Source organism: Drosophila melanogaster, chromosome 3L, assembly GCF_000001215.4.
Source record: "Drosophila melanogaster chromosome 3L".
NCBI classification, from domain to species: Eukaryota; Metazoa; Arthropoda; class Insecta; order Diptera; family Drosophilidae; genus Drosophila; species Drosophila melanogaster.
Window position 1 is genome coordinate 26,214,856 of NT_037436.4, and position 25,626 is coordinate 26,240,481.

At 36.7% G+C, this 25,626-nt stretch overlaps 1 protein-coding gene across 6 annotated transcripts; it reads left to right on the top strand.

Annotated features, from left to right (window-relative positions):
- The first annotated feature begins 959 nt into the window (after positions 1-959).
- Positions 960-14,578, top strand: CG40160 (uncharacterized protein). 6 transcript variants are annotated; one of them, NM_001170384.1, is made up of 3 exons: positions 960-1,043; positions 5,113-5,297; positions 9,794-11,151. In NM_001170384.1, exon 3 carries the CDS (start codon positions 9,794-9,796, stop codon positions 11,057-11,059), a length of 1,266 nt encoding a protein of 421 aa, NP_001163855.1. In that variant the 5' UTR covers positions 960-1,043; positions 5,113-5,297; the 3' UTR covers positions 11,060-11,151. The 6 variants fall into 6 exon arrangements, with proteins under 6 accessions (NP_001163855.1, NP_001263165.1, NP_001015212.1 ...); NM_001276236.1 differs by lacking the exon at positions 5,113-5,297 and having other exon boundaries at positions 9,794-14,578; NM_001015212.4 differs by lacking the exons at positions 960-1,043; positions 5,113-5,297 and adding an exon at positions 7,090-7,222.
- The last annotated feature ends 11,048 nt before the right edge of the window (positions 14,579-25,626 follow it).

Below are 25,626 nucleotides of genomic sequence, written 5' to 3' on the forward strand. Positions count from 1 at the left end.
AATAGATCGTTCGAAATCGAAACATAACCTCGTCTTTTTAATTGCTCAATCATAGCTAATAAAAAAGCTTATGAGCTCAATAATGCTATTGGCATTTTCATAATTCTGTATATTTTGCTTTTCGTCATTTTGTAAGTAGCTTGAACGGTGACACTAGAATAACAAGATGCATAACGGCATTTACGTAGTCACTTTTTTGGTGACGGCCAAAATTGTCCTGAGATTACGCTGAGAGCGTAAGAAATCTGAAAATAGAATTTGCTTTGCTTGAGACGTGAACGTGTAATATGTGTGCGTGTTGTGCTGGACGACGATTTTCGGGCCGAAATCAATTCAGATCCAAGAAACAAATTTACATAAATATTTGGAGTTTTGCCCAATTTCGTATCAATATGATGAAATAAAATAATAATAAAAAATAAAATATTATAATTATAAAGTTTTTTAAATTCGTTTGTTAAAATCGCCGCTCGAATTAGCTATCGTTTACATATTAATAATTAATAATATATGCAATAATCTGTACCCAGGGAACATAATTTGAATTTTAAATAAAAGAAATGGATCATTTACATGCATTATTATTAAGTCAAATGACCTAATAAGTAACTAAATAATTAAAGCAATTACAAATGAAATTATTATAACTACTGTAATCTTAAACATCTTACCATGCCTATGCGCTCGGCAACGGAAATCGTCGGCTTACCACCAGTCAGATAGAAATAAAAATTGTATGAATTCGTTTGCATGTATGGGCACAATAACATCGCTTTTAATTGTTAGGAGAGAGATAGAGAGTCGGTAAGAGCGTCGGATGTGCAGCAGAAGCAGTTGGCTCTGCTGGTTTGGGCGATGGTTTTGTGATGTTTTTCAGTAGCGATGAATCGCGGAATTTCAGGGATTCTTTCAGAAAACTTACATATAAATATATACATATATAAGTATGTACATATTTCATTCGGGCGAGTCTCTCTACACCAGTAGTCACGACGTGTTTCACGCGATCAGAGCAACAAAGTAAATCGATCTACATCTATAAAGTAATAGACAAATTTTTACCGTAAATAACTATGGTACATACCATAGGTATACATACCTAATTATAAAAATGTGTGAAATGACTTTAAAAAAAGGAGTCTTTTCATTGTTACTTTATGTTTCGCAGAAACGCTTTGAATATTATTAAATAAAAATCTAGTAATATTGATTTTTTAGCCCAGTGTTAATGATACTTTCGATGTAATTTTAAACATTTACACTAGTATGGACTAGAAAGCAAGTAACTTCAAAAGACAAAATACATACCCGTGATATTAAAAATATTTTCATATATATATATATATATATATATATATATATATATATATATTCATGTACAAATGTACACAGCTTAGATTGTTTACCTGACGTCATTATGATATTGTTGCCCACTATATTTAGATTAATTTATTAATACTGATATCAGAACAATTTTCGATACATCAAAGTAAAACAAAACAACTGAAATATAATTTTTGATTTTCATTATTTTCCCTCTTTATTATTAGTGTATTTCTGTTAAACCTATAAAGGTATTAGTTTCATTTTACTAATTTAATCATTTTGACAACATACTCCTATTAAGCATTACATAATTGAATGTCAGAAATCACAGTGTGAAAAGAAGAATCAAGAACAATTTAAAATTAAAATGAACATATGTAAATACATACAGAATTTCATAATAAAAAGGAGTATGAAAAACAACGAATCGTGAATTGTTATACCCGCTCTCGACCCATAACATGTATATGGGTGTACATAAATTTACTTATACATATGTATACACATAGCTGACATTAATTTATATTGATCCCAAAATACTAACCCATTCGCCATGTATGTACATCTGTCAGTTCAGATTAACGTAAATAGATACATAGCTCGAAAGCTGTTGGGTTGAGATTAAGCTCAAGAAACACGCCCATTGCCTCGTGTACCCCCTTAAGCTGGTACTTAAATCCGGCAGAATTCCTATCATTTCTTTGATGCTTGTAAAACCTTGACCTTGAGAGCACATTTTCCGGTTGCATCCCGTTTGGCGCATGTGTGTGTCTCGATCCATCCAGCGTCTGACGTAAGCGTGTCGTTTCTTGTTCCACAGTCCCTTGTGCTTGACTTTGTTGCTGCAAGCATGCCGTTTGGACCATCGTTGCCAAGTTTGCCACCATCTCCTTAAGTTCGTTGATTTGGGCTTGCATACTTGTACTTGCGTTTTGTTCCATTAAATCGTAGTCGTCTGTCTCAATTTCATCACTTTCCAGTTTAGTCATCAACTCATTGATCTTTGCCGTTTTGTTTCCTTTGACTTGGAGATCATGAGCCCTCAAGATCACGTCCAAATCCCCAATCTTTAAATCCCTTAACTTTACACGCATTTTCGAGAGCCTTTACTTCTGCACGTCTGCACTCGTTGCCGTTCTGATTCGCTCTCTCGCCAAGTTTGTCGCTCAGTCCGTCTACGTTGCTCTCTCTATTTTCCTTCTATACCTGTACCCTTTGTGGCTTTGTATGTATACCCTTTTTTTTTCCGTTACCGTTGTTTTTTGCTTTTTCCTTTCGATCAACCGTTTGCGATTCTTTGCCTTTTGCTATTCCTCGCCATTTGTCGATCTTCCTTGGTTTCTCTCTTTGATCTTGTACAACCGTTTTGCTATTCCGTGCCGTTTTGTTGTACGTCTCTAATCCAATCGTTTACGTTGTTTCTTGCTTTTTCCTTTCGATCAACCGTTTGCGATTCTTTGCCTTTTGCTATTCCTCGCCGTTTGTCGATCTTCCTTGGTTTCTCTCTTTGGTCTTGTACAACTGTTTTGCTATTCCTTGCCGTTTTGTTGTACGTCTCTAATCCAATCGTTTACTATTTAACTCGTTTTCTTTAATTCACATTTTCCACTTAGAAATGAATTTGTATCCCACTTCTGAATTGTCAGGTTGATCTTCATGTTTATTCTTTTCTTTTATTAATGTGTTACAATAGTTATAAGTCTTCAGTATACATCTGCCTTCATCGTTCACGCAGCGAGCACACGTCCGCACTCCCTGGCATCTCGCAAGCAACTCCCCCTCTCTCATGCTCTTCCTCTTGACATACGTAAATATAGGACCTCATTAAAATTGTAATTGCAACCCCATGGTGTTCCCTGGGTACCGATTATTACGCATATTACACATAATTAATTAGCCACGATTCATTGTCCCTACGTGCTAAAACAAAAACCTCCGTGTGCTCTTTAGTCCTTGCACGCTCACCGGGACTGCCAGTCAAGGTATGACTTTGATGAGCAGGATGTAAGGCTAAGTCGCACTCCCTTCCTTCAATGTAGTCCATGAGGGCTTCGATGGCTTTAATGAGTAGGCGACCCTTTAGTCGACAAGCTAAAAACGCTGAGGTAGTATTCTTCGCCCGCCACCACACAGGACGACGTCTGTTTGGGTTTAGCCACCCACTCTGATGGCCATCTCGTCTGATCGGACTCGCTTCATCATATTAATGATTAGGCTGTGTCCCAGCTCCCATGCCTTGCTGTTCGCCAACATTGCCGCGCACAAGCCACAAGGCTGAACGGGGTACCTAGCCGACAAGCGCCTCCCCGCATTAGGCAGAGAGCCTTGATCTCTAGATCAATTGGCGGTAAGCCTGCCAGAGCTAGTCCCGCGTCTTCGGATATAGTCCTGAATCCTCTAATGAGCCTGAGGGCCATGAACCGTAGCACCGTGAGCGCTCCTTTCAGGTATGAACCCCTGGTAGTTGCATTGCTCCAGATTGGTGCAGCATATAGCAGCAAAGCCTTTGCTACCGCCACCAGCAGATTTCTGGCCGGATATCTTGGTCCACCGACGTTTGGCATTGAGTCTAGCCAATGAAGAAGCTGTGATTACTGCCTTCTTGCTGGCGTAACTCGCGTGGTCCTTAAACGATAGTGTGTGGTCTTTCATAACACCCAGGTACTTGGGGAGTCTTAGGAGGTCACCTGTGTCCCATTGACATAGACTAGCATATTCACCACCTTTTTCCGCTGCTTAGTAGAATTGCCTCGGTCTTGTGCGCCGCTATTCTCGGATTTCCCGATTCAGTGGGTGGGTCACAACTGGGGAGTAGAAATACGCTTGATCGATCCTAACAAGACTGTGCAAAGACGGCAATATCGGCTTAGTATCGAGGAAAATAGAATCGTAAGACACAAATTAAGGGAATTGTTGGCACCAAATATAATCCGCCCTAGCTGTTACCCTTTTACAAGCCCAATTAAAAAAATACAGTGTCCAAAAAATATCTCTTACCACCATTAGCGAAAGACTCTAGGTTACGTGGTGCGAGGTACTTTTCGTGTCTAGATATGGCGGGCGGTTTCCACCAGATTCCTGTACTCAATTTAAACTCAATCGAACGAACGGCATTTGTCAGTCAAGAGTGAATTTTTAACTATGCCTATCGGCTTGAAGGATGCACCCACTGTGTTCCAACGTGCGATAATGAAAGCATTGATATCGTTTTCATGGATGATATTTTGATTACTGCTCAAACAAAAGAAGAATCTTTCGTGAGACTGAGAACAGTATTGCAAATCTTATCACAGGCTGGCAGATAGAAGTATTTCCGACTATATAAAGTATATATATTCTTGATCAGGATCAAGATCAGGTGGGGTCAAGTTTCCAACTCTAACGCCCTAAAATCGCCCAAACCTGCCACGCCCAAATTTTTGAACAATTCATTTTTCACAATTTTAGTAGTCCTGTAAATTTCTATCGATTTGCCAAAATACACTAAGACCGCCCAAAACTTCCACGCCCACTAAGACCGCCCAAAACTTCCCCGCCCGCATTTTAAAAAATATTTATTTTTTCATAATTTTATAAGTCTTCAAGTCTTAAGTCTTTTTTAGACTTCTTCACATTGATATTTTACTACCGCTATGAGCATTGTAACGAGTAGACAATGGATATTACAAAAATGTTCTGCTTTTAGTCATGTAAAAGTATTGTGTTATAAGAAAAAAAGAAATAAAATTTAAGATTTTAAAAACTCCAATATTAATGTTAATTGATTTACTTAATGTTTACTTACAGTTAAAGCTTAAAAGATGATTTCATGCTTTAATAGTAATTATATTATAACCATTCTGGTCCTGTGTACTACATCCCATATACACGCTTGTTCTTCGTTAAATGACCCATAACGCTATATTGGGAATAAACAAAAAGGCAACTACATAAGAAATAAGAGAAGCTTACAAGGAATTAGCTAAGAAATGGTAAGTCTGCATAACAATTGTGTCATAAAAGTTTAGAATGTTTAAAATCAAATGTTCTTCTATCGTTATATACTGTAAAAAATGTTGTATACCCAAGAAAATAAGTTGCTTTCCAGTAAAAATGATAATTATTATTATTTATACCCTTTACTCGTAGAGTAAGAAGGGTATATTAGATTCGTTTAAAAGTATGAAACCAAAGGAGGTAGTTATTTTCAAAATGTTTCAAATGTTGTTGGTAGCTGCATACCTTATCTCAACATTCTGGGTTATATATTTTTATAATTTTCTTAATCTTGTAACATTCTGTCGATTTGTCAAAAAACTTCTTCAATACTAACCGCTGATGCAAAAAGCGTGACATTTTTGAAGCGCAAGGCGGCGGCCGCAAGTGGAACGATTAGCGGACTTCTGCATTCATTTCGTTTAATGAGTTTGCTCTTCGAGTGAGGTTGGAGCTGATCGATGAGCTCCAACAAACAATTAGAAAAGCTACCTTCACAGGGTGTGGATCAACAAGTGGACCAGGGGCTTATGACGAGAGCTGCGTCTGCTGCCCCTTAGGAATTCTGTTGAAAGCCACGCTTCCAACGGGGCGAGTATGTAGGGTCACGCAGCTATCAGCAATTCCTAAATTCCTAAACATGCCAACATTGGAGACACAATTTAGATCTACGGCACCTTAGCTGTGCGGCATTATCTTTCGTTATCTAAGCTCTCCCTCTCGCGAGCTCTCTGTTGTACTCTCTCTGCAATAACGTTGTTCATTATCATTCGCTTTTCGTTATCCATACATATCGCATTGATGCAAAATCTCGGTTTCTAAACTCAATAAAAATAGATCGTTCGAAATCGAAACATAACCTCGTCTTTTTAATTGCTCAATCATAGCTAATAAAAAAGCTTATGAGCTCAATAATGCTATTGGCATTTTCATAATTCTGTATATTTTGCTTTTCGTCATTTTGTAAGTAGCTTGAACGGTGACACTAGAATAACAAGATGCATAACGGCATTTACGTAGTCACTTTTTTGGTGACGGCCAAAATTGTCCTGAGATTACGCTGAGAGCGTAAGAAATCTGAAAATAGAATTTGCTTTGCTTGAGACGTGAACGTGTAATATGTGTGCGTGTTGTGCTGGACGACGATTTTCGGGCCGAAATCAATTCAGATCCAAGAAACAAATTTACATAAATATTTGGAGTTTTGCCCAATTTCGTATCAATATGATGAAATAAAATAATAATAAAAAATAAAATATTATAATTATAAAGTTTTTTAAATTCGTTTGTTAAAATCGCCGCTCGAATTAGCTATCGTTTACATATTAATAATTAATAATATATGCAATAATCTGTACCCAGGGAACATAATTTGAATTTTAAATAAAAGAAATGGATCATTTACATGCATTATTATTAAGTCAAATGACCTAATAAGTAACTAAATAATTAAAGCAATTACAAATGAAATTATTATAACTTCTGTAATCTTAAACATCTTACCATGCCTATGCGCTCGGCAACGGAAATCGTCGGCTTACCACCAGTCAGATAGAAATAAAAATTGTATGAATTCGTTTGCATGTATGGGCACAATAACATCGCTTTTAATTGTTAGGAGAGAGATAGAGAGTCGGTAAGAGCGTCGGATGTGCAGCAGAAGCAGTTGGCTCTGCTGGTTTGGGCGATGGTTTTGTGATGTTTTTCAGTAGCGATGAATCGCGGAATTTCAGGGATTCTTTCAGAAAACTTACATATAAATATATACATATATAAGTATGTACATATTTCATTCGGGCGAGTCTCTCTACACCAGTAGTCACGACGTGTTTCACGCGATCAGAGCAACAAAGTAAATCGATCTACATCTATAAAGTAATAGACAAATTTTTACCGTAAATAACTATGGTACATACCATAGGTATACATACCTAATTATAAAAATGTGTGAAATGACTTTAAAAAAAGGAGTCTTTTCATTGTTACTTTATGTTTCGCAGAAACGCTTTGAATATTATTAAATAAAAATCTAGTAATATTGATTTTTTAGCCCAGTGTTAATGATACTTTCGATGTAATTTTAAACATTTACACTAGTATGGACTAGAAAGCAAGTAACTTCAAAAGACAAAATACATACCCGTGATATTAAAAATATTTTCATATATATATATATATATATATATATATATATATTCATGTACAAATGTACACAGCTTAGATTGTTTACCTGACGTCATTATGATATTGTTGCCCACTATATTTAGATTAATTTATTAATACTGATATCAGAACAATTTTCGATACATCAAAGTAAAACAAAACAACTGAAATATAATTTTTGATTTTCATTATTTTCCCTCTTTATTATTAGTGTATTTCTGTTAAACCTATAAAGGTATTAGTTTCATTTTACTAATTTAATCATTTTGACAACATACTCCTATTAAGCATTACATAATTGAATGTCAGAAATCACAGTGTGAAAAGAAGAATCAAGAACAATTTAAAATTAAAATGAACATATGTAAATACATACAGAATTTCATAATAAAAAGGAGTATGAAAAACAACGAATCGTGAATTGTTATACCCGCTCTCGACCCATAACATGTATATGGGTGTACATAAATTTACTTATACATATGTATACACATAGCTGACATTAATTTATATTGATCCCAAAATACTAACCCATTCGCCATGTATGTACATCTGTCAGTTCAGATTAACGTAAATAGATACATAGCTCGAAAGCTGTTGGGTTGAGATTAAGCTCAAGAAACACGCCCATTGCCTCGTGTACCCCCTTAAACTGGCTCCAAACTGTTTACAGAAGCCTTAAAATCTGTCTGTTCGTCAGGGATATCTCAGGCATAATAAGAGGTAGCAATTTGGTATTTTTGTTAGATAAACATAGGGAAGGGAATGTATGGAATACGTATGTACTGCATTCCCTTCCGGTTGATACGGTCTACAGAGATTCAAGGAACAATTATTTTGTGTAGCATTGAACAACAATTTTTATGTTACATTACATACTTCATAAATACTTGCACTTTTCTAAAAGTTTTAGTTCTTCTATAAAATCTGACTAATTATAGATTCGTTGAAAATGATGTAACAGACCTTTCCGACGTTTCCGACCATTTAAATATAAATTTTTTGATATGGATCAATAGATCGTTTGTCCGCCTAGATCTCGGGAACTATAAAAGCTAGAAGGTTGAGATATATGTTTGTACATAGCATGCTGAATCTAGAGGGGCTGACGCAGAGTTTTTAAGATTCTATAAATTTGTTTATTTTATCATTTGACTTTCCAATTTCCAACGCCATCCAGACGCCCAAAACCTGCTCTACTGAAAAAGTTGTCGATTAATTTTTTTGTGTTTCAAATTTCTAACGCCCTCAAACCGTCCAACGCTGCCACAGCCAAACTTTTACAACTGGTATTGTATTGCATTAATTTTGAAATTATTTGCCTTGAACATTTCTGTGGATTGAATAAAACAACTTCAAACAAGATGATATTCGGCAACCCAGTAAAACGTGTTTTTTCCATCGGCTGGGGAAAAGATGCTTTTGGTTCGTTGGGCAAATAAAGCTCCCTAATATAACATGTTCCATTGCCAAGTGTAATTCTTCGAATGATGTTCATAAAAGTTTTATTAGCATTACCAATTCCTTCCAAGATAACGTCTGATAGGGTATACAAAAATTACAGAGAACAATTATTTTGTGTAGTACTGAACCAATCTTTTATGTTGATATATTTTCACATTTATATTAGCCTTGTAAATTTCTATCAATTTGCAATTTTATTAGTCTTGTAAACTTCTATCGATTTTCCAAACAACTTTCCCACGCTTCCATTTTGAAAAATTGTTGGATATTTTGTCATAATTTTATAGTCGTGTGAATTTCTATCGATTTGCCAAAAAACTTTTTGCCACGCCCACTCTAACGCTCTAAAGCCGCCAAACTGGTCACGCCCACACTTATGAACAATTTTGAAATTTTTTCTCACATTATTCCCCAATATCTATCGATATCCCAGAAAAATATAAACTCGCATTCACACTAGCTAAGTAACGCGTATCTGATAGTCGGTGAACTCGACTATAGAATTCTCTCTTATTTGTATATGTTTTATTAATAATTAAAATTTCCTTAGATTTAGATATAAGTTTTTTTCCCGCTCTGACGCCCACAAACACCAGAAAAATTAAAAATGTTTGTATATTATTAATATTTTTCCCAAATTCGACCTATTATAGCCCAGAGAATGTTGAAATTTCCTGGCACTTTCGCTGGCTGAGTAACCGGGATTTGACTATAGAATTATCTATTCTTTATTGTACGTTTTGTCGTTTTTGTTCAAACCGATTGCACTTATTAAGACCCTTAAGATGGGCAAATTCTTGTACATAAAAAGTATCATTTAACACTCTTACTTACTTTATAAAATAATTTTTTTTTTACGTTACAGATGAATGGCTATACAAATAATTGTATATCGATATGTGCAATTTTATTAATAGGCGTATCTTCACCCGCTCCTCAGCAGAACATTAACGCACAGAAAAACATTGAGGAAATATTTAATACTAATAGTAATCTTTCAGCGCAAAAAGAATCCGGAATCGGATTAGTGATTACCCCCGATCCTATGGAAACTATAAGTCAACAGTCAAATTTTACTTCAACTAGTGGCAAAACTGCAACTTGTAATTGCGTCCCATATTATAAATGTGATCCATCAACAAAGAGTTTCACTGAAGATGGCTCTTTTGACGGATTTGGTGTTATAGATATTCGATTTAACGACGATGATCCGATATGCCCGGCATCTGTAGACGTATGTTGTGATGCTAATAGGACGCTTAATAAGACGTTGAATCCGACACCCTTGGATCAAAGGCCAAACCAGCCAAGAGGCTGTGGTGTTCGCAATACAGGTGGATTGGATTTTACTCTTTCCGGAGTATCGCAAAATGAAGCGGGTTTTGGCGAGTTTCCATGGACGGTAGCATTATTGCATTCTGGAAATTTAAGCTATTTCTGTGCTGGATCTCTTATACATAAACAGGTGGTTTTGACCGCTGCGCACTGTGTTGAGTCGCTTAGAACAGGATCGTTTACTGTCCGAGCTGGAGAGTGGGATACACAAACAATGAAAGAGCGTCTACCCTATCAAGAAAGATCGGTTCAAACTGTTATATTGCACCCAGATTATAACAGAAGAAGCATAGCTTATGATTTCGCACTTGTAATTCTAAGTCAGCCGGTTACTTTGGATGATCACATTAATGTTATATGTTTACCTCAACAAGATGATATTCCGCAGCCCGGTAACACATGTTTTTCCACCGGCTGGGGAAAAGATGCTTTTGGTTCTTTGGGCAAATATAGCTCCTTAATGAAACGTGTTCCATTGCCCATTGTTGAGTTTAACAGTTGTCAGACACGACTTAGAGGCACTCGACTTGGACCAAAGTTTGCATTGGATAGGTCATTCATATGCGCGGGTGGACAGCGTGGCATTGATACCTGTCAAGGGGATGGCGGGGCTCCACTAGCTTGTCCTAGGGGAAGTACACGTGAATCCCGATATCAACAGACTGGTATAGTTGCTTGGGGAATCGGATGTAATGATGAAGTTCCAGCAGCTTATGCCAACGTAGCCTTGGTCAGAGGTTGGATTGACCAGCAAATGTTAACCAATGGCTTCGGAACGGCTGTGTACACCGCATGACTTGCTACTTACAGTTCTGAATAATAAAATTAAATTGTTCTTCATTTAAATACAATATTATATAATTAAAGATAAAATTAATTTAACTGTTGAGCTAATAAGCCTTATTATTAGCCTTTTTTTGCAAAATGGAAGACCATTTTTATGGTAGCGAATTTAAGCGATTTAATTTATTTTTCTTCGAAAAATTAGGCAGTGATGCGCTTGGATAGGTACGAAAACGAGTCTGTGTATATTACAAAATTGAGATCTCTGGAACTATAAAGGTAATACGTTGAGATAAAGCATGCAACTTACAGATGCATAGACGCGATGAAAGTTGAGATACAGAATGAGTTTATTTTCAAATTTACGCCCACACTTTGGTGAAAAGTTTCGATTTTTATACCCGTTACTCGTAGAGTAAAAGGGGGTATTAGATTCGTTTAAAAGTATATAATAGGCAGAAGGAAGATTTTTCGACCATATAAAGAATATATATTCTTGATCTGGCATTTTTGTCTGTCTTTCCGCCCGTCCGTTAAAACGTCGAGATCTCAGGAGCTATAAAATAAAGAATGTTGAGATAACGCATACAGATTCTAGGGACATATACGCAGCGCAAATTTCTTGCCCAATTTGCCACGCCCACTTTTACGCTCTTATTTTGTATGAGTTTTGTACATTTTTATCAATTTGCCAAAACATACACCCAAAACTGCCACGCCCACACTTTTGAAAATTTTGTTGATATAGAAAGCGTTTCCGACCATATGGAGTATATATATTTTTTATCAGGTCAATAAAATAGTCGTTCAGATCGATCTGTCTGTCTGTCTATCCGTCCGTCTGTCTGTCTGTTCCTCCGTATGAACATCGAGATTTCATGAACCAAGCAAAATAGAACGTTGAGATAAATCATTTAGCTTACAGAGGCGTCGAAAGTTTGTTCCAAATATCTTTTACTTTGCGCACACTTTGCGTTTTTAGTTTAAGTTTTGACATTAAAAGATCTTAATCGTAGAGTAAAAGGGTACACTAGATTCGTTGAAAAGTATATAGCAGGCAGAAGGAAATGTTTCCGACCATATAAAATATATATATTCTTGATCAGGATCGATGCGAAACCATGAATCTCTAATTCAGAGCTTGGAGAAAGGGCCAATCGTTTGAATGAGGCATGCCAAATTTTGCTCAGGATCATTTTTTCTTGCACAGAAGCTGAAGAAATATCTTAAACTTTGTAATTACCAACCAAACCAATAGGATCGTAAAGGTTTGCGATTGCGGATAAAACTGAATTCCGAGAAAAACTGCAGCATTAATCTTGCCATTCTGAATCTGGCCAGGATCATTTTTTCTTGCACAGAAGCTGAAGAAATATCTTAAACTTTATAATTACCAACCAAACCAAGAGGATCGTAAAGGTTTGCGATTGCGGATAAAACTGAATTCTGAGAAAGCCTTGATGTTGATTGAATGGTTGAAAATGAGAACAACATCTGATCAGGCACCGGATCCCACACCATGCCTAGCGTTGTTGTAAAATCATTCAAATCATTTCTCTTCAAACTTTAAGAACGACACCTTATTCGAAACTCTTTCCAAGACGGCTGGTACATTTGAACACCACCTTATTAGCTTAAAATTGCCTGCTTATGCTGATGCTTATGTGCTTATGTTTTGATTATGTCAAATCAAAAATATATCAAATCATCAAGATAATAATCATGGTGAAAAATCTCAGCACCCACTGGAAATATAGCCGCCTCATTCATAGACAACTAATGCATCGACTTCACAGCTACGTAGGAAGCAGGCTTCCTATCCAGCTTAAGCATGCATAAATCATCTGGAAGAGAATCTATCCACAAAATGCACTTGGGGTAGCTATCCTCCATCGAAACCCTGACACACCAGTAAAACTTACAGATGTCTCTTGTGATTGTAACTGAATGCGAGTGAAAACAAAGAAGAGTCTGGAATAGTTTTGGCTGAATCACTGGACCAGCAATCATCGTTTAAGAAGTATCCAGAGGAAGTCGACGCTGATCCATCGAAAACGACGCAAAGCTTAGTTGTGGTGCTTTCCTCTTTCACGATGAGGCCAAAAATGCCGAGAAGAATTAAAGGGTTAAGGTTTTAGGTTTTTAGAAAGCACACACAAACTGGCTTTACCTCCAATATCCCCTATACGCAGCTATTCACCAAAATAGGGGTTTTCACTTTTTCTTTAATTGGCTAAGGCACTAGTTGAATTACCCGTGTACAACCTGTTTTTTTTTTAATGGAAGGCAAGCGAACGTTGTTTGGAAATCTGCCTGCTAGGCTAGGCTTCGCTTTCAGGCATTTACGTGAAGGTCCAAGAACGAAAAGTAACGGGGATATGGCCTGATATTTTCGATTCCTCGCAGTTTACATAGAGGTTCGATCGACTTTTTGGTCGCAACTGAACATCTTGGGTGAGCGAGAGGGTAGGTGAGCGACGCAGAGAAACTGACCTTGATTTTTTTGGAATGTTTGCGAACATGTAGATGATTTGGGGTGGATGCTACCCTTTACGCTTTCAAATATTAATTTTACCCTAAACCCACAGCTAAGGTGAAAGTTAGCCCTCAAAGATCCGCTTATTTCGTTAAATGATGATCCCAATTCGTATGATCTTGCACTACTCTAAACTCTACTCTACTCTAAAAATTGTTTAAAAGTGAGGGCTGGACTTTTTTACCGATAAAAATTGGCAACACAAACAAAAAAACAAAGAAAAATCTAAACATTTTTTAAAAGTGTGGGCGTGGCAGTTTTGGGTGGTTTTAGGGCCTTAGAGTGGGCATGGCAAGAAGTTTTTTTGCAAATCGATAGAAATTTAGAAAACAAAGAAAATTATGAGAAAATATTCAAAAAATTTGATGTAAGAGTGTGGGTGGCAAAAAGTTGTTTGGCAAATCGATAACAAATTTAAAAGACTAATAGAAATATATAAAATATTTTTAAAAAATTTTCAAAATTGTGGGCGTAGCAGTTTTGGGCTGCTTGTGGGCGGTGTACTGGGCGTGGCAAGTTGGGTCATGCGTCAATGTCTCTAGAATCTGTAGTTTTAATCTTAAGCTTGTAGCTTGTAGCTTGAGATCAAGACGTTCATACGTACAGATGGACAGACCGAAAATCTGCAATCTGGAAAATGAAGTCCGTTTATACAAAGCTATACTAAAGCCCGTGTGGACTTATGGCAGACAGCTTTGGGGTACTGCCAGCAACTCAAACATTGAGATTCTACAACGCTACCAATCAAAAATATTAAGACAAATTGTTAATGCTCCATTTTATACTTCAAATGCAAGTATCCACAAAGACTTAGGAATCCCTGATGTTAAAGAAGAAATAGCAAAACATATTAGAAAATATATAGACAGACTAAGAACACATAATAATAACTTATCCTTAAGTTTGGTAAATAATAATAACAACATCAGAAGACTTAAAAGATGTCATGTGCTAGATCTCCCCGACAGGTTTTAAGTATTAAAACATGTTATGAGTAGGGTATGTAGTAGATTTTAATGAATAACTACTGCCTCTGTTAATTTAAGATTAATTATAAAATTTACTTATTGTCATACTTTTTTAAGACAGATTGTAAATAAAATGAAAGACAAAAAAAAAATGATGGACAGACGTACAACAGGTAGAGGACAGCACTGCTTCCAGGAAGAAAAAACTAGAGACGAGGAAAAACATATAAAGAAATTCAAAAAAGCCTTCAGTGTTCTGCCAAAATGTAATCCAATTCCATTAAACCATTAATATTTAATATTAATATTTAGCTCGAAAAACATATTGCCATAGTGCCATGCAAAGCCAGAAAAACAAAGGATCGACACATAATTCCTTTCAGTAAGGTTAATCCTTTTGCATCGGGGACCTACAGCTCGTTCTTATTCTAATACTCCACGAGTAACAGGTATTAAATTTGTACAAAACCGTTGCTATAAAGGGATATAAACAAATACAAGAAAGAGTTAAAATAAACTTGCGGAAATACAGCTGTGTTCAGAAAAATAGCAGTGCGAAGGGAACTAAGTAATACAAAGGTATTTTTCCATGCTCCTTTTCGGAATCGACCTTTTATTCCACTTATTTTGTTAAATGGAATGTGTAGATAGGGGAAAAAAGAAAATCCGGCTAGTTTTTCTTGTTATCCTTTTTTATTTTCATTCTTTCAATATTTTCTAAAAAGTGAGTTTGGTTAAGTTAATTCGTATATTTAAAAGGGCAATAAATTAAAAAAAAAAATAAAAAAATTATATTTTAGTGGCTAGAGGACAGCACTGCTCCCAGCAGAAAAGAATGTTAATTCTTAAGCTAAGAAATGAAGGAAAAACATATAGGGACATTTAAAAAACCCTTGAAAGTTCAGCCAAAATGGTATCCAATGCCATTAAATATGAATGGAAGCCCGAAAACCGTGGTACCAAACAAAAAACCGCAGATATAGAGGATCGACGCATAGTTCGTTAGAGCAAAGCCTATCCATACTCTAGGGACATAAAATCTGAGCTGAACTTGGGAATCAGTGACGTTACTATTCGGAGACGACTACTGAATAAAAATTTCAGTGCGAGGAGTCCACGAAAGGTTCCCCCACTTAGCCCAAGGCTTATTTAGGCAAGGTTAACCTTCGCTAAAACCTACCGAAACTGGCCATCTCCAAATGGTGTAATATCCTTTGGACTGATGGGTCAAAAAAAGTGCTATTTGGTGGAACTGGTTCACTACAGTATATCTGACGACCTCCAAACACGGAGTACCACCCAAAACACCCACTGAAGACTTTCAATCACGGTGGACCTAAAATCCTGGTATGGGCATATGTATGAGTCCATAACATATGATTTATGGTATTATAGACCAAAACGCATATGTAAATATACTTAGTGATGTCTAAAATAAAATAAAAGTGAAACATTTCTTGAATTGTTTGAAATTAAATACCTAATAATATTATAAAAAAATTTCCCATTAAAACTGTAAATCATAGGTCCGAAGCACTGCTATTTTTATGAACACAGCTGTATAAGAGAATATATTGTACTGGTTAATTCAGTTAACTCCGCTAAGAAATGTTAAATTAAATTAATGATAAATTTAACAAAACTTATTATTCAACTCCTATTATAATCTAACAGCACAATTACGTTCTATTAATTCATTAAAAAACACTCAGTTACATATTAAAGTCTTTCATGAGATCATAGCGGTCATATGGACACGAACACGGGCGCTCAGACGGACATGGACGGATCGACTCTGCTAAAGCAGAGGCTTTTTGCCTATTACATCCTCTTCAAAAAATCTAGCATGTCCTGTTACTAGAACTAGAAACTACTTGAGTTGTCCAAATAGTGCAAAAAGAGTGTTCGCAGTGTATTCATTCGAATTTTTTTTTGGCGGAAATCACGATCAGCTGAATGTTTCTCTATTTACGAAAACCAAATTATCCCAAAGCTTTCCGGCTGCAGCTCATAAGGGTTGCATCTCGTCTAGTATATTCCTGATGCATTATACTGCATTTAATATGACCCTAAATTAGAATCTTACAGCTGAGCGTAAGCTTCCTAAAGCTTGTCTATTAGGAGCTTTTTAATAATACAGCTTAAGGCGTCAATACAAAACGCCTCCGCTTTACTCAGACTAGGGTACTCATGAAGACTCCCTAGTCGGAGACCGACTGAAGCGCCTTACTGCTGAGTATCCTTGGCAATAATACCCAGGAGTTCTTCTAGATCGTTATACGAGTTGCCGATCTCCTAAACAACTCCAGATTTCACGAACGTAGGTCCGAACTTGGCGTTATAACCTGTTTGAAAGCAGCTTTGCTTGAAATTACGCCGATAAACTTCTTGACCTTCGACAAACGATACCATACGAGAACGGATATTATATTGTTTCTTCTTCTCGTCGTGCTTAATTCTCATCTGGTCAGCAGCTTGCTTTCGCATTATCTCGAAAGAATCGTGTCTGTCGAACAGAGAATATTCAGATGTAATCGTCTAATCAACGAGTATGTCGACTCTGCAGTGATCATGTGATCGGCGTTTATGTATAAAACCCTGTTTCCCACTTTAATCAAGAAAATTTCAGTATTTTCCTTCACCTGATCTACTAATTTTGTGTACTCATCAGACTGGAAGAATTCTGAATCTAAATCAATAATCAAGCCTTCTTGCAGAACCACAACGGCCACAATCTGTTCATTTGCACGAGACAATCTATCCGGGACAACATTTAAAGAACCCTTGCGGTGTTCAATCTCAAAAATTGAGATCGCTCTTGTTGTGAATTTATGTCATGATTGGACATTAACCACTTATGCGACGCATGATCGGTTATTATTTTGAATGGGAGTCCTTCCACGTAAGCTATAAAGTTCTTAAGTTCTTCTATGCCGGCCAAACATTCCTGTTCCGTGACTATGAAATTGCTTTGAGCTTTGTTAAGTATTTTTTTTTTTAACAAATGCGATAGGGGGCTCGTCACCCTCTTCCGATAATTGCACCAACACCGCCCCTACGCCTGACTTACTGGCGTTGCAATGTATTGCAAAGGGCTTCGCGAAATCCGGACTACGCAAGACCGGAGACACTCTTTGAGTTTGCTGAACACTTCAATTGCCTCCATTGTTAAGCCAAACATCAGCTTCGTAGTCATTAAGTCGGTCAATGGTGCAGAAAGCTTCGCGAAGTTTACGACGAATTTCCGGTACCATCCACACAATCCCATTAAACTCCGCAAACTTTTAAAACCCTTAGGTAACGGAAAATCGGTGTTCACGGCTACACTTTTACGGTCCGTCTGTAATCGCCCGTCACCGATAATGTGGCCCAAATAGCGTAAACGTCGCATACAAAACTGACTTTTAGCGATATTTAACGTTAAGCCCGCGCGCTTTATATGCAGGGCTAACTCCCTATGTACATTTAAATGGCCCTCAAAACTGAACGATACTCTTAACAGGTCAATTAGATAGATGAAAACTTCATTTCTCAAATGAGCAGGCACTACTCTGTTCACTAATCGAGACATAGTGCTCATGTAGCTAAATAACCCAAAAGGCATGAGGGTAAATTGATATAACGGTCTGTCGGTGACGGTAAAAGCCGTTTTGTCCCGAGATTGAGGATCCAAAGCGACCTGCCAATATGCATCCTTTAGATCCAGATTCTGTATCCCGTTTATATATGCATCCTTCTCTGTAGAACAATTGACCTTACGACAGTCAAGGCAAAATCTTCCTCGACCTGGCTTAGTTATCATTACGATTGGAGAAGACCAAGCACTCTCAGACTATACTATTACCCCTAATCACAACATCCTGTCAATTACAGCACACATCGCTTTTTCGACAGCGGGGGAGACAGGGAGTTGCCGTTGCTTCACAGGTTTAGCAATTCCCACATCAATCGAGTGAGAAACTAAATTCGTCTTACCTAATCCTTTCTGACTAAATGGGGGAAAACAATTGATCACATTCGCTAACTTTGTCACCGTCGGATAGCTCGTGCTGATCCACCACAGCTTGATGGTTTAGCTCAGGCGGCAATAGGTAATATAATTTCCAAAAGTTCCCAAATAGAGGTCCTGTTTAAGGGATGGTACGAAATACAATTTCAAGAGCTTCATGACATCGCCGTATTCCACGTCCACCTTTAGAAGTCCTATTATTCGTTGGGAACTACCGTCTGTGGTCGCAGCTTCTCATCTTATCGACTTGATATTTTCGCATTCTATCGCAGCTTTTACCCAATTTCCTCCAATACAACTTATTGAAGCGCCTGAATCCAACAATCCATAAACCAGGCGCGTCGAAATTTTTGTAACCTCTGCAACTTGGTTTATAGGTGTTCGCTGCACCACACCCAGAACAAAAAACTCGTCTTTCGGATAGGCATTCTTGGCAGCGGTGTCCTTTGACTCGGCAATACCAATATACTAGAGAAAAAACTTCTATGTCGTTCTGACTTCCGAATGTTCTCCTCACCTCATCTTCAACCTCTCAACAGACCTCGGATATCTCACGTTTAAACTGAGAATCTTACGTATACCCCCTACATCTTTTGACGTCAGCCAGAAATGCCTCGCGTCGCCTAAAGATCTCGCTTAGCTCCGATACCGTTCTAACATCGATATTCAGAATTTCGTGGTGAATCTCGGAATGAAAGTTATTTCTCAACACTCGGACAAGTTTGTTGGCTGTCCAGGGCTGCTCTAGCTGATCGACTAACTCTGATACCGTATACTAGAAACTATTAAAAGTTTCATTCGGTTTTTGTTTGGTGTTCCTAATCAAAGCCTATCTGTCACCATCGTGACTCTGTCGAAATTGGAGTCGTAGAGCTGTAGAAAAACTCTCCCACGGAAGTTCCCCATTGGCTTTATGATAGCGCCAAAAGAACTCATAAGCCTTGAAATTTCCATTCAAAGTCTGTTTTGTAAGTGCCTCTGTATATATAAAATTGTCCACTAACACCTCTACTCCGGAATATTTTATTTTCCACTCATTCAGTATGCGGACGACTTGATCCGGTTGCGCTTCGTGGAGGAAAAGGATTTGTCGTTGTTAAATACTGCCTCTCATAGGCACTTGGTTGATGAGCGGACATTGTCTTGCAGTATCGACTACCGCAGGACTCCGATTGGACATTACTCGCTGCATGCTTGCGGTTATAGCATTTTGTATCTTCTCTGACAACTTTGCTAGAACCCTCCGCTCCATAGCTAACAAAGCTACCGCTTAGCACTTACAGTGCTTGAACTGGTTTCATTGGTGTTAGACCCGCGTGCTGATGTCGAAGGTCCCCCGTCTGCTGTAGCGGGTGGAAGATTTTTAGATTTGCTACAAGTTTCTCGTCCTACTCCTTCGGCTGGTTCGACTGGAGGCCTACAGGCTAGTTTACACATCGGACAGTTCTCACTTACTGTAAAATCCCAAATGAGAAGACTTTACTCGTTGAGTTTTTGTAAGAAACTGATTTTATTTGGAAATATCTTCGGTTTAAATAGGTGACATGAGAATCGCATCTTAGAGTAAATGGCCTACGCAGAGGCGTAAGTAAATAGTCCCCGCCTCATCGGGGTCCCACGCTCCGGCACATCTGCCTATCTTGAGCGGCGAGGACCTTATCTGTGGTCTCCTAAGGGACTTTTTAGGAGGCGGGGAACGATCTCAAGTGACTGACTCATGTAGTGTGCACTTAGATTACATGTTTTTGAGCACTGCACCCATGTCGCCTTAGATAACAAAATCCTAAATATAAATTATCGCTCTCGTTTCATTTACATAAGATATGAACGGAGCCCAAAATTGTAAGTCTTTAAATATATTCGTGTTCATGTGTGAACATTCTGCCAAAGGGTCAGCAAAGCTGAGATGTACATTAGTATATTAGTTGCATTTATAACAGTAGTGGACTGTATTTATTTGATATATGTTCATTTATTTTGCAACTAAGATTTCAATGGCCCTAGTTTTCCTGGCTTTTAATTTTATTGGATTACAATTATGGTTTATATTATTTTTAATTCAACAATTTGTACTCAATTAACTTATTTTAAACATTTCGCTTCTTCTATGTAGAAGTACATTTTCTCTTAAACAACGATATAGTGGACTGTATATATATTTTTTGTTATATAATTTTATTTTTTATTTACTATTGATATTTATAGTACTGGCAACGGACCTGCAAAGGTTATTGCTTGCATTCTTTGTTGCACAGTACATTTCCGTATGAAATATATTATTAATACTACCATTATTATTAAAGCAATAATTAATCCAGCATGTCCGGAAATATGATGGAAATCTAAATCTTTCAATTTTTGATGGTTCTCTTTAATAAATTTAATTTCATCGTTCATTTTAATCGTTCAAATTCCTCAGTATGATTTAATATTGATAGTTTCAGCGGATCCCAAATAATCTTCGGCACTTCACTAACTTCTCCTATATAAGGTGTTGATAATAATTCTTCACTTTCGGACTGAATGTTATGGTGGGCAACTAGAATTTTATCGTCGGTTCTTGCCGTACAATATGGCGCAATGCTTAAAACTCCTTGCTGAGGCAAATCAAACAATTCAATTTGAGAGCCAGTACATTGCAGACGGACTTTTGAATTCACAGGAACCTTAAACAACCAACTACTTTTCTTTTCTAACTCTACCCAGTAACTTTTAGAGTCGACTACTGTTTTATAGATGCAGTTCGCCACTTTATTTGGCTTTAGAGGCTGAATCTCACATGCATTATCATTGGCAGAATTCCAGGGCGAACTTCCTTTGCATATTCTCTTATTTAGTTGCCATTTCTGGCATAGATTTAATGTGGCTTCCGTCATTATGTAATAGGAATATATCTCAAAATTATAAATTAAATATTCGGTCGTTGTATGCACCATTATTATCCGATCTTCATTTCGAATTGGCACCGGAATAAGCCTGAACAATTTGGATGGATGCCTGCTAAACAGAGGCACTTTTGCACTAATGATCAATTTATCGTCGATGAATAAACCCCTGACTGTTAACAGTGTATACACTTCCTTAAGCTCCGTACCTGACCGTTTTCCTGGAATTACTAGGTTCTCCGAAAGACTCTGCTGAATTTTGGCAATTTCTTTTTTAAGCTGATTTGGCCTGAGAATATTTGTATTTAGCCTACCGTGATTAATATCAATCAACAGGCTTATAATGCCTGCTTGAATTTTTTCGCCTTCTTCAATCAATGAGTGTAGCTGTTTCGTAATCATAAAGAATTTTATTGATTCCTTATAAACATAATAATTTTCTTTAAGAACTTCTGTCATGTTCTCAATTCTTATTTGCATACTTCTAAAATTTGAGTTAACATCTTCCGTTGTTCTCTTTAATAGATTAGAAGTTGAATCAACCACAGATGTTTGTTTTTGAATTAGTTTCTCAAGGTTGTTCTGGTTATCTAACAAATTCTTCATATTTTCTTCTAATTGCTCTCTATCATCTACATCCATTATACCAAATAAAATATGATACAAGGAACCCATAAATTCGAAAGGAGCACGCTTGCTTCTAGATCTAGACTGCATCATAAACAATTTATTGTTTTCTTCAAGTTCCGATAACTGACTTTGCATATTATCTAAGACTAGACTACATTGCTCTTCAAAGCTATGAAGTCTTTCGCAAACTTTCCTCATACTTTGTATAAACGCATTACCCTTTGCTAGATATATTGCTGAGGTTTTATTTATTTTGTCTATAGAATATCTTGGTGCTATATCTTTAGGTAATGCGCTAGAAATTTGACAGCATAACACAAACAACAACATTGCCATGATGATTCCGATCTTGGACATTCCCGATGTCGCTCTAGTTCACCTTTTTGGCTCCTGGTCAGCCTCATTTTTGTCAACAGACTTTATTCCTTCCAAGGGACAAATTTTAGTAACGGGTCTAGTGATATATCCTTCCTGCATCTTTACTTTAGCCACCCGGACCTTATCATCATTTACCTTATGGACCTTTTCCACCTTTCCTAAAGGCCATCTTGCAGGATGACAATTCTCATCCTTTAATAAAACTATTTGCCCTTCTTCTATATTAGGAATTTCCTTTTTCCATTTATTCCTTTGCTGGAGCTTATGCAAATATTCACTTTTCCACTTAACCCAGAAATCTTTCCTCATTTTCTGGATAAGTCTCCACCTATCCAAATTTCCGATTTTTTCATCTTCCATTGGTTCGACTATTTCTAAAGGTGGTCTTCCAATTAAAAAAAGACCTGGTGTTAAAACCTCTTGTTGGTCCATCTCACTAACTATAGTGTATAATGGCCTTGAATTTAAGCATGCTTCTATTTGACATAAAAGAGTTGACATTTCTTCGTAAGTCAAAATAGTGTCGCCGATTATACGCTTTAAATGGTATTTCATTAACTTAACCCCAGCTTCCCAAATACCTCCGAAGTGAGGTCCTGCCGGGGGAATAAAATGCCAATCAATCCTGTCCTTTTCAAGCTGCGCTGCAATCGTTATATTTTCTTGTATTGCATTAAATAACATAACATAACATAACATAATAAAATAACTCTTGATCTAATTTTCTTGCAGCTCCTACAAAATTTGTTCCGTTGTTTGAATAGATATTGGAACATTTTCCCCGTCTAGCAATAAATCTTCTGAGTGCTGCTAAAAATGCGTCAGAAGTTAGATCGCTTACCATTTCTAAGTGTATGGCTTTGGTGGCCATGCAAACAAATACGGCAACGTATCCTTTAAATGTTTTTTGGCCACGATTTTTTGAACATTTAACATAATAAGGACCTGCGTAATCTCTTCCAGTATTAAGAAACGGGAATGTCATCGTCACTCTATATTTTGACAAGTTACCCATTATTTGCTGAGCTGTATTTTGTTTATACCTTGCACACTTTACACATTCCCTTAAATACTTTTTCAACGAATTTTTCAACCCGAAAATCCAATACTTTCTTTGGATATAGTTTCGCATAAGGTTTATCCCTCCATGCAATGTTTCCTTATGAGCATTTTTTATTAATAAGCTTGTTAGGTGGCATTTTTATAAAATGATTGGATGTTTAACATTAAATTCTGCATTGGAGTTTTGCAATCTTCCTCCAACTCTTAGAACCCCATCCTTGTCCAAAAATGGATTCAATGACAATATTTTATTATTTGTCTTGATTTCCTTTTTGATTTTAAGGCACTTTATCTCTTGCCTAAACTGGTATTCTTGTTGTTTCTTAATAACAACTGTTTCCGCTATTCTTATCTCCTTTACTGAAATAATTGATGAATAGGCTTTATTTTTTGTTTTCATCTGCACGAATCTATTTATGTATGCTATTATACGTATAAGTTTTTCTATACTGGAATACCTTTCTATTAATTCGTAAATAGGATCATCTATTTTGTCATGTAATACCGTATTTATTAAGACAGGTTCTTCTACAGACTGCTGCCGAGGCCAAAGTTCTTTTGGGTCGGCTAGCCATTTCGGACCTTTCCACCAAAAATCACAGTTGATCAACTGGTTAGAATCCACTCCCCTGGATGCTAAATCTGCTGGATTATCCTCTGACTTAACATGATTCCATTCAGTATTTTGTAATTTTCGAATGTCATCCGTTCTTCTTCTTATAAATTTGATCTTACTTTGACCACTGTTAATCCATGCTAAGGTAATCGTGGAATCACTCCAAGCATAGATCTCCATTATATTATCAATTGATCCTTTTAGTCTTTGGATTAATTCACTAAGCAAGTGAGCTGCACACAGCCCGAGTTTGGGAATTGTCTTCCTATTATTTATAGGGTTGACTCTACTTTTGCTAGCTATTATATTAACATGAGGTCCTACTGCAGCATATGCTTTCTCGGAGGCGTCCGCAAATTCGTGAATCTGAATGACTGAAGAACTGTTTGAATTAATCCACCTTGGGATTCGAATATTCTCTAACAATAATAAACTTTCTTTATATTTTTCCCAATAATTTTTATCTTCTATGGATAATTCCTGCTCCCATTCACTTTTATTTTTCCAAAGTTTTCGAATAAAAAGTTTTCCTGAAACGGTGACTGGTGCCAACCATCCTAACAGATCAAATATTTTTGCTAGCGTTGATAACACAACGCGCTTATTTATATTTTTTGATTCATTACAATTTACGCTGAATTTAAATAAATCATTTTGAGGTTCCCATTTTAGTCCTAAAGTTTTAACACATTCATTTTCGATAATATTGAGAACCTTATTGTCCCCTGTGTCCTCCACAGTGGTTAATATTTTGGAATTGTTGGAAATCCATTTCCTTAAGTTGAATCCAACTTTCTGCAATTCATGGGAAATTAATGTTATTAATTTATTAGCTTCTTCTACCGAATCAGCTCCAGTCATTAGGTCATCCATATAGAAATCATTCCTAATTATTGCACTAATAACTTGGATTTTACATTTATCTGCAATATCTACCAGAACCCTGGTAGCCAAATATGGTGCAGATGCAATTCCGTAAGTGACTGTGGTTAATTTATATGTTTTAATTTTTTCTTTTGGAGAATTTCTCCATAAAATATATTGATATTTTTGATCATTATTATCTATTTTAATTTGTCGGTACATCTTTTCAATGTCTGCCGAAACCACAAATTCCCATTTTCTCCATTTAATAATAATGTCAAAAATATCTTTTTGAACTCGTGGCCCAACCCACATTATGTCGTTCAAACTTTTGTTATTCGTAGTTTTTGCTGAAGCATCAAAAACTACTCTCAATTTGGTCGTAAGGCTTGAATCTCTAATCACTGCCTGGTGCGGTAAAAAATATTTGCCTTCATCACTCACTTCAATCATGTGTCCTAAATCCATGTATTCATTCATGAATTTAGTGTAGTCAACCTTAAGTTTTTCATTTCTTTTTAGTTTTTTCTCCAGATTCATGTAACGAGCTATCGCTTGTTTCTTTGAATCTCCTAAGGTGGCATCCTCCTTGAATGGAATTGACACAATGTATCGCCCATCTGAATCTTTTT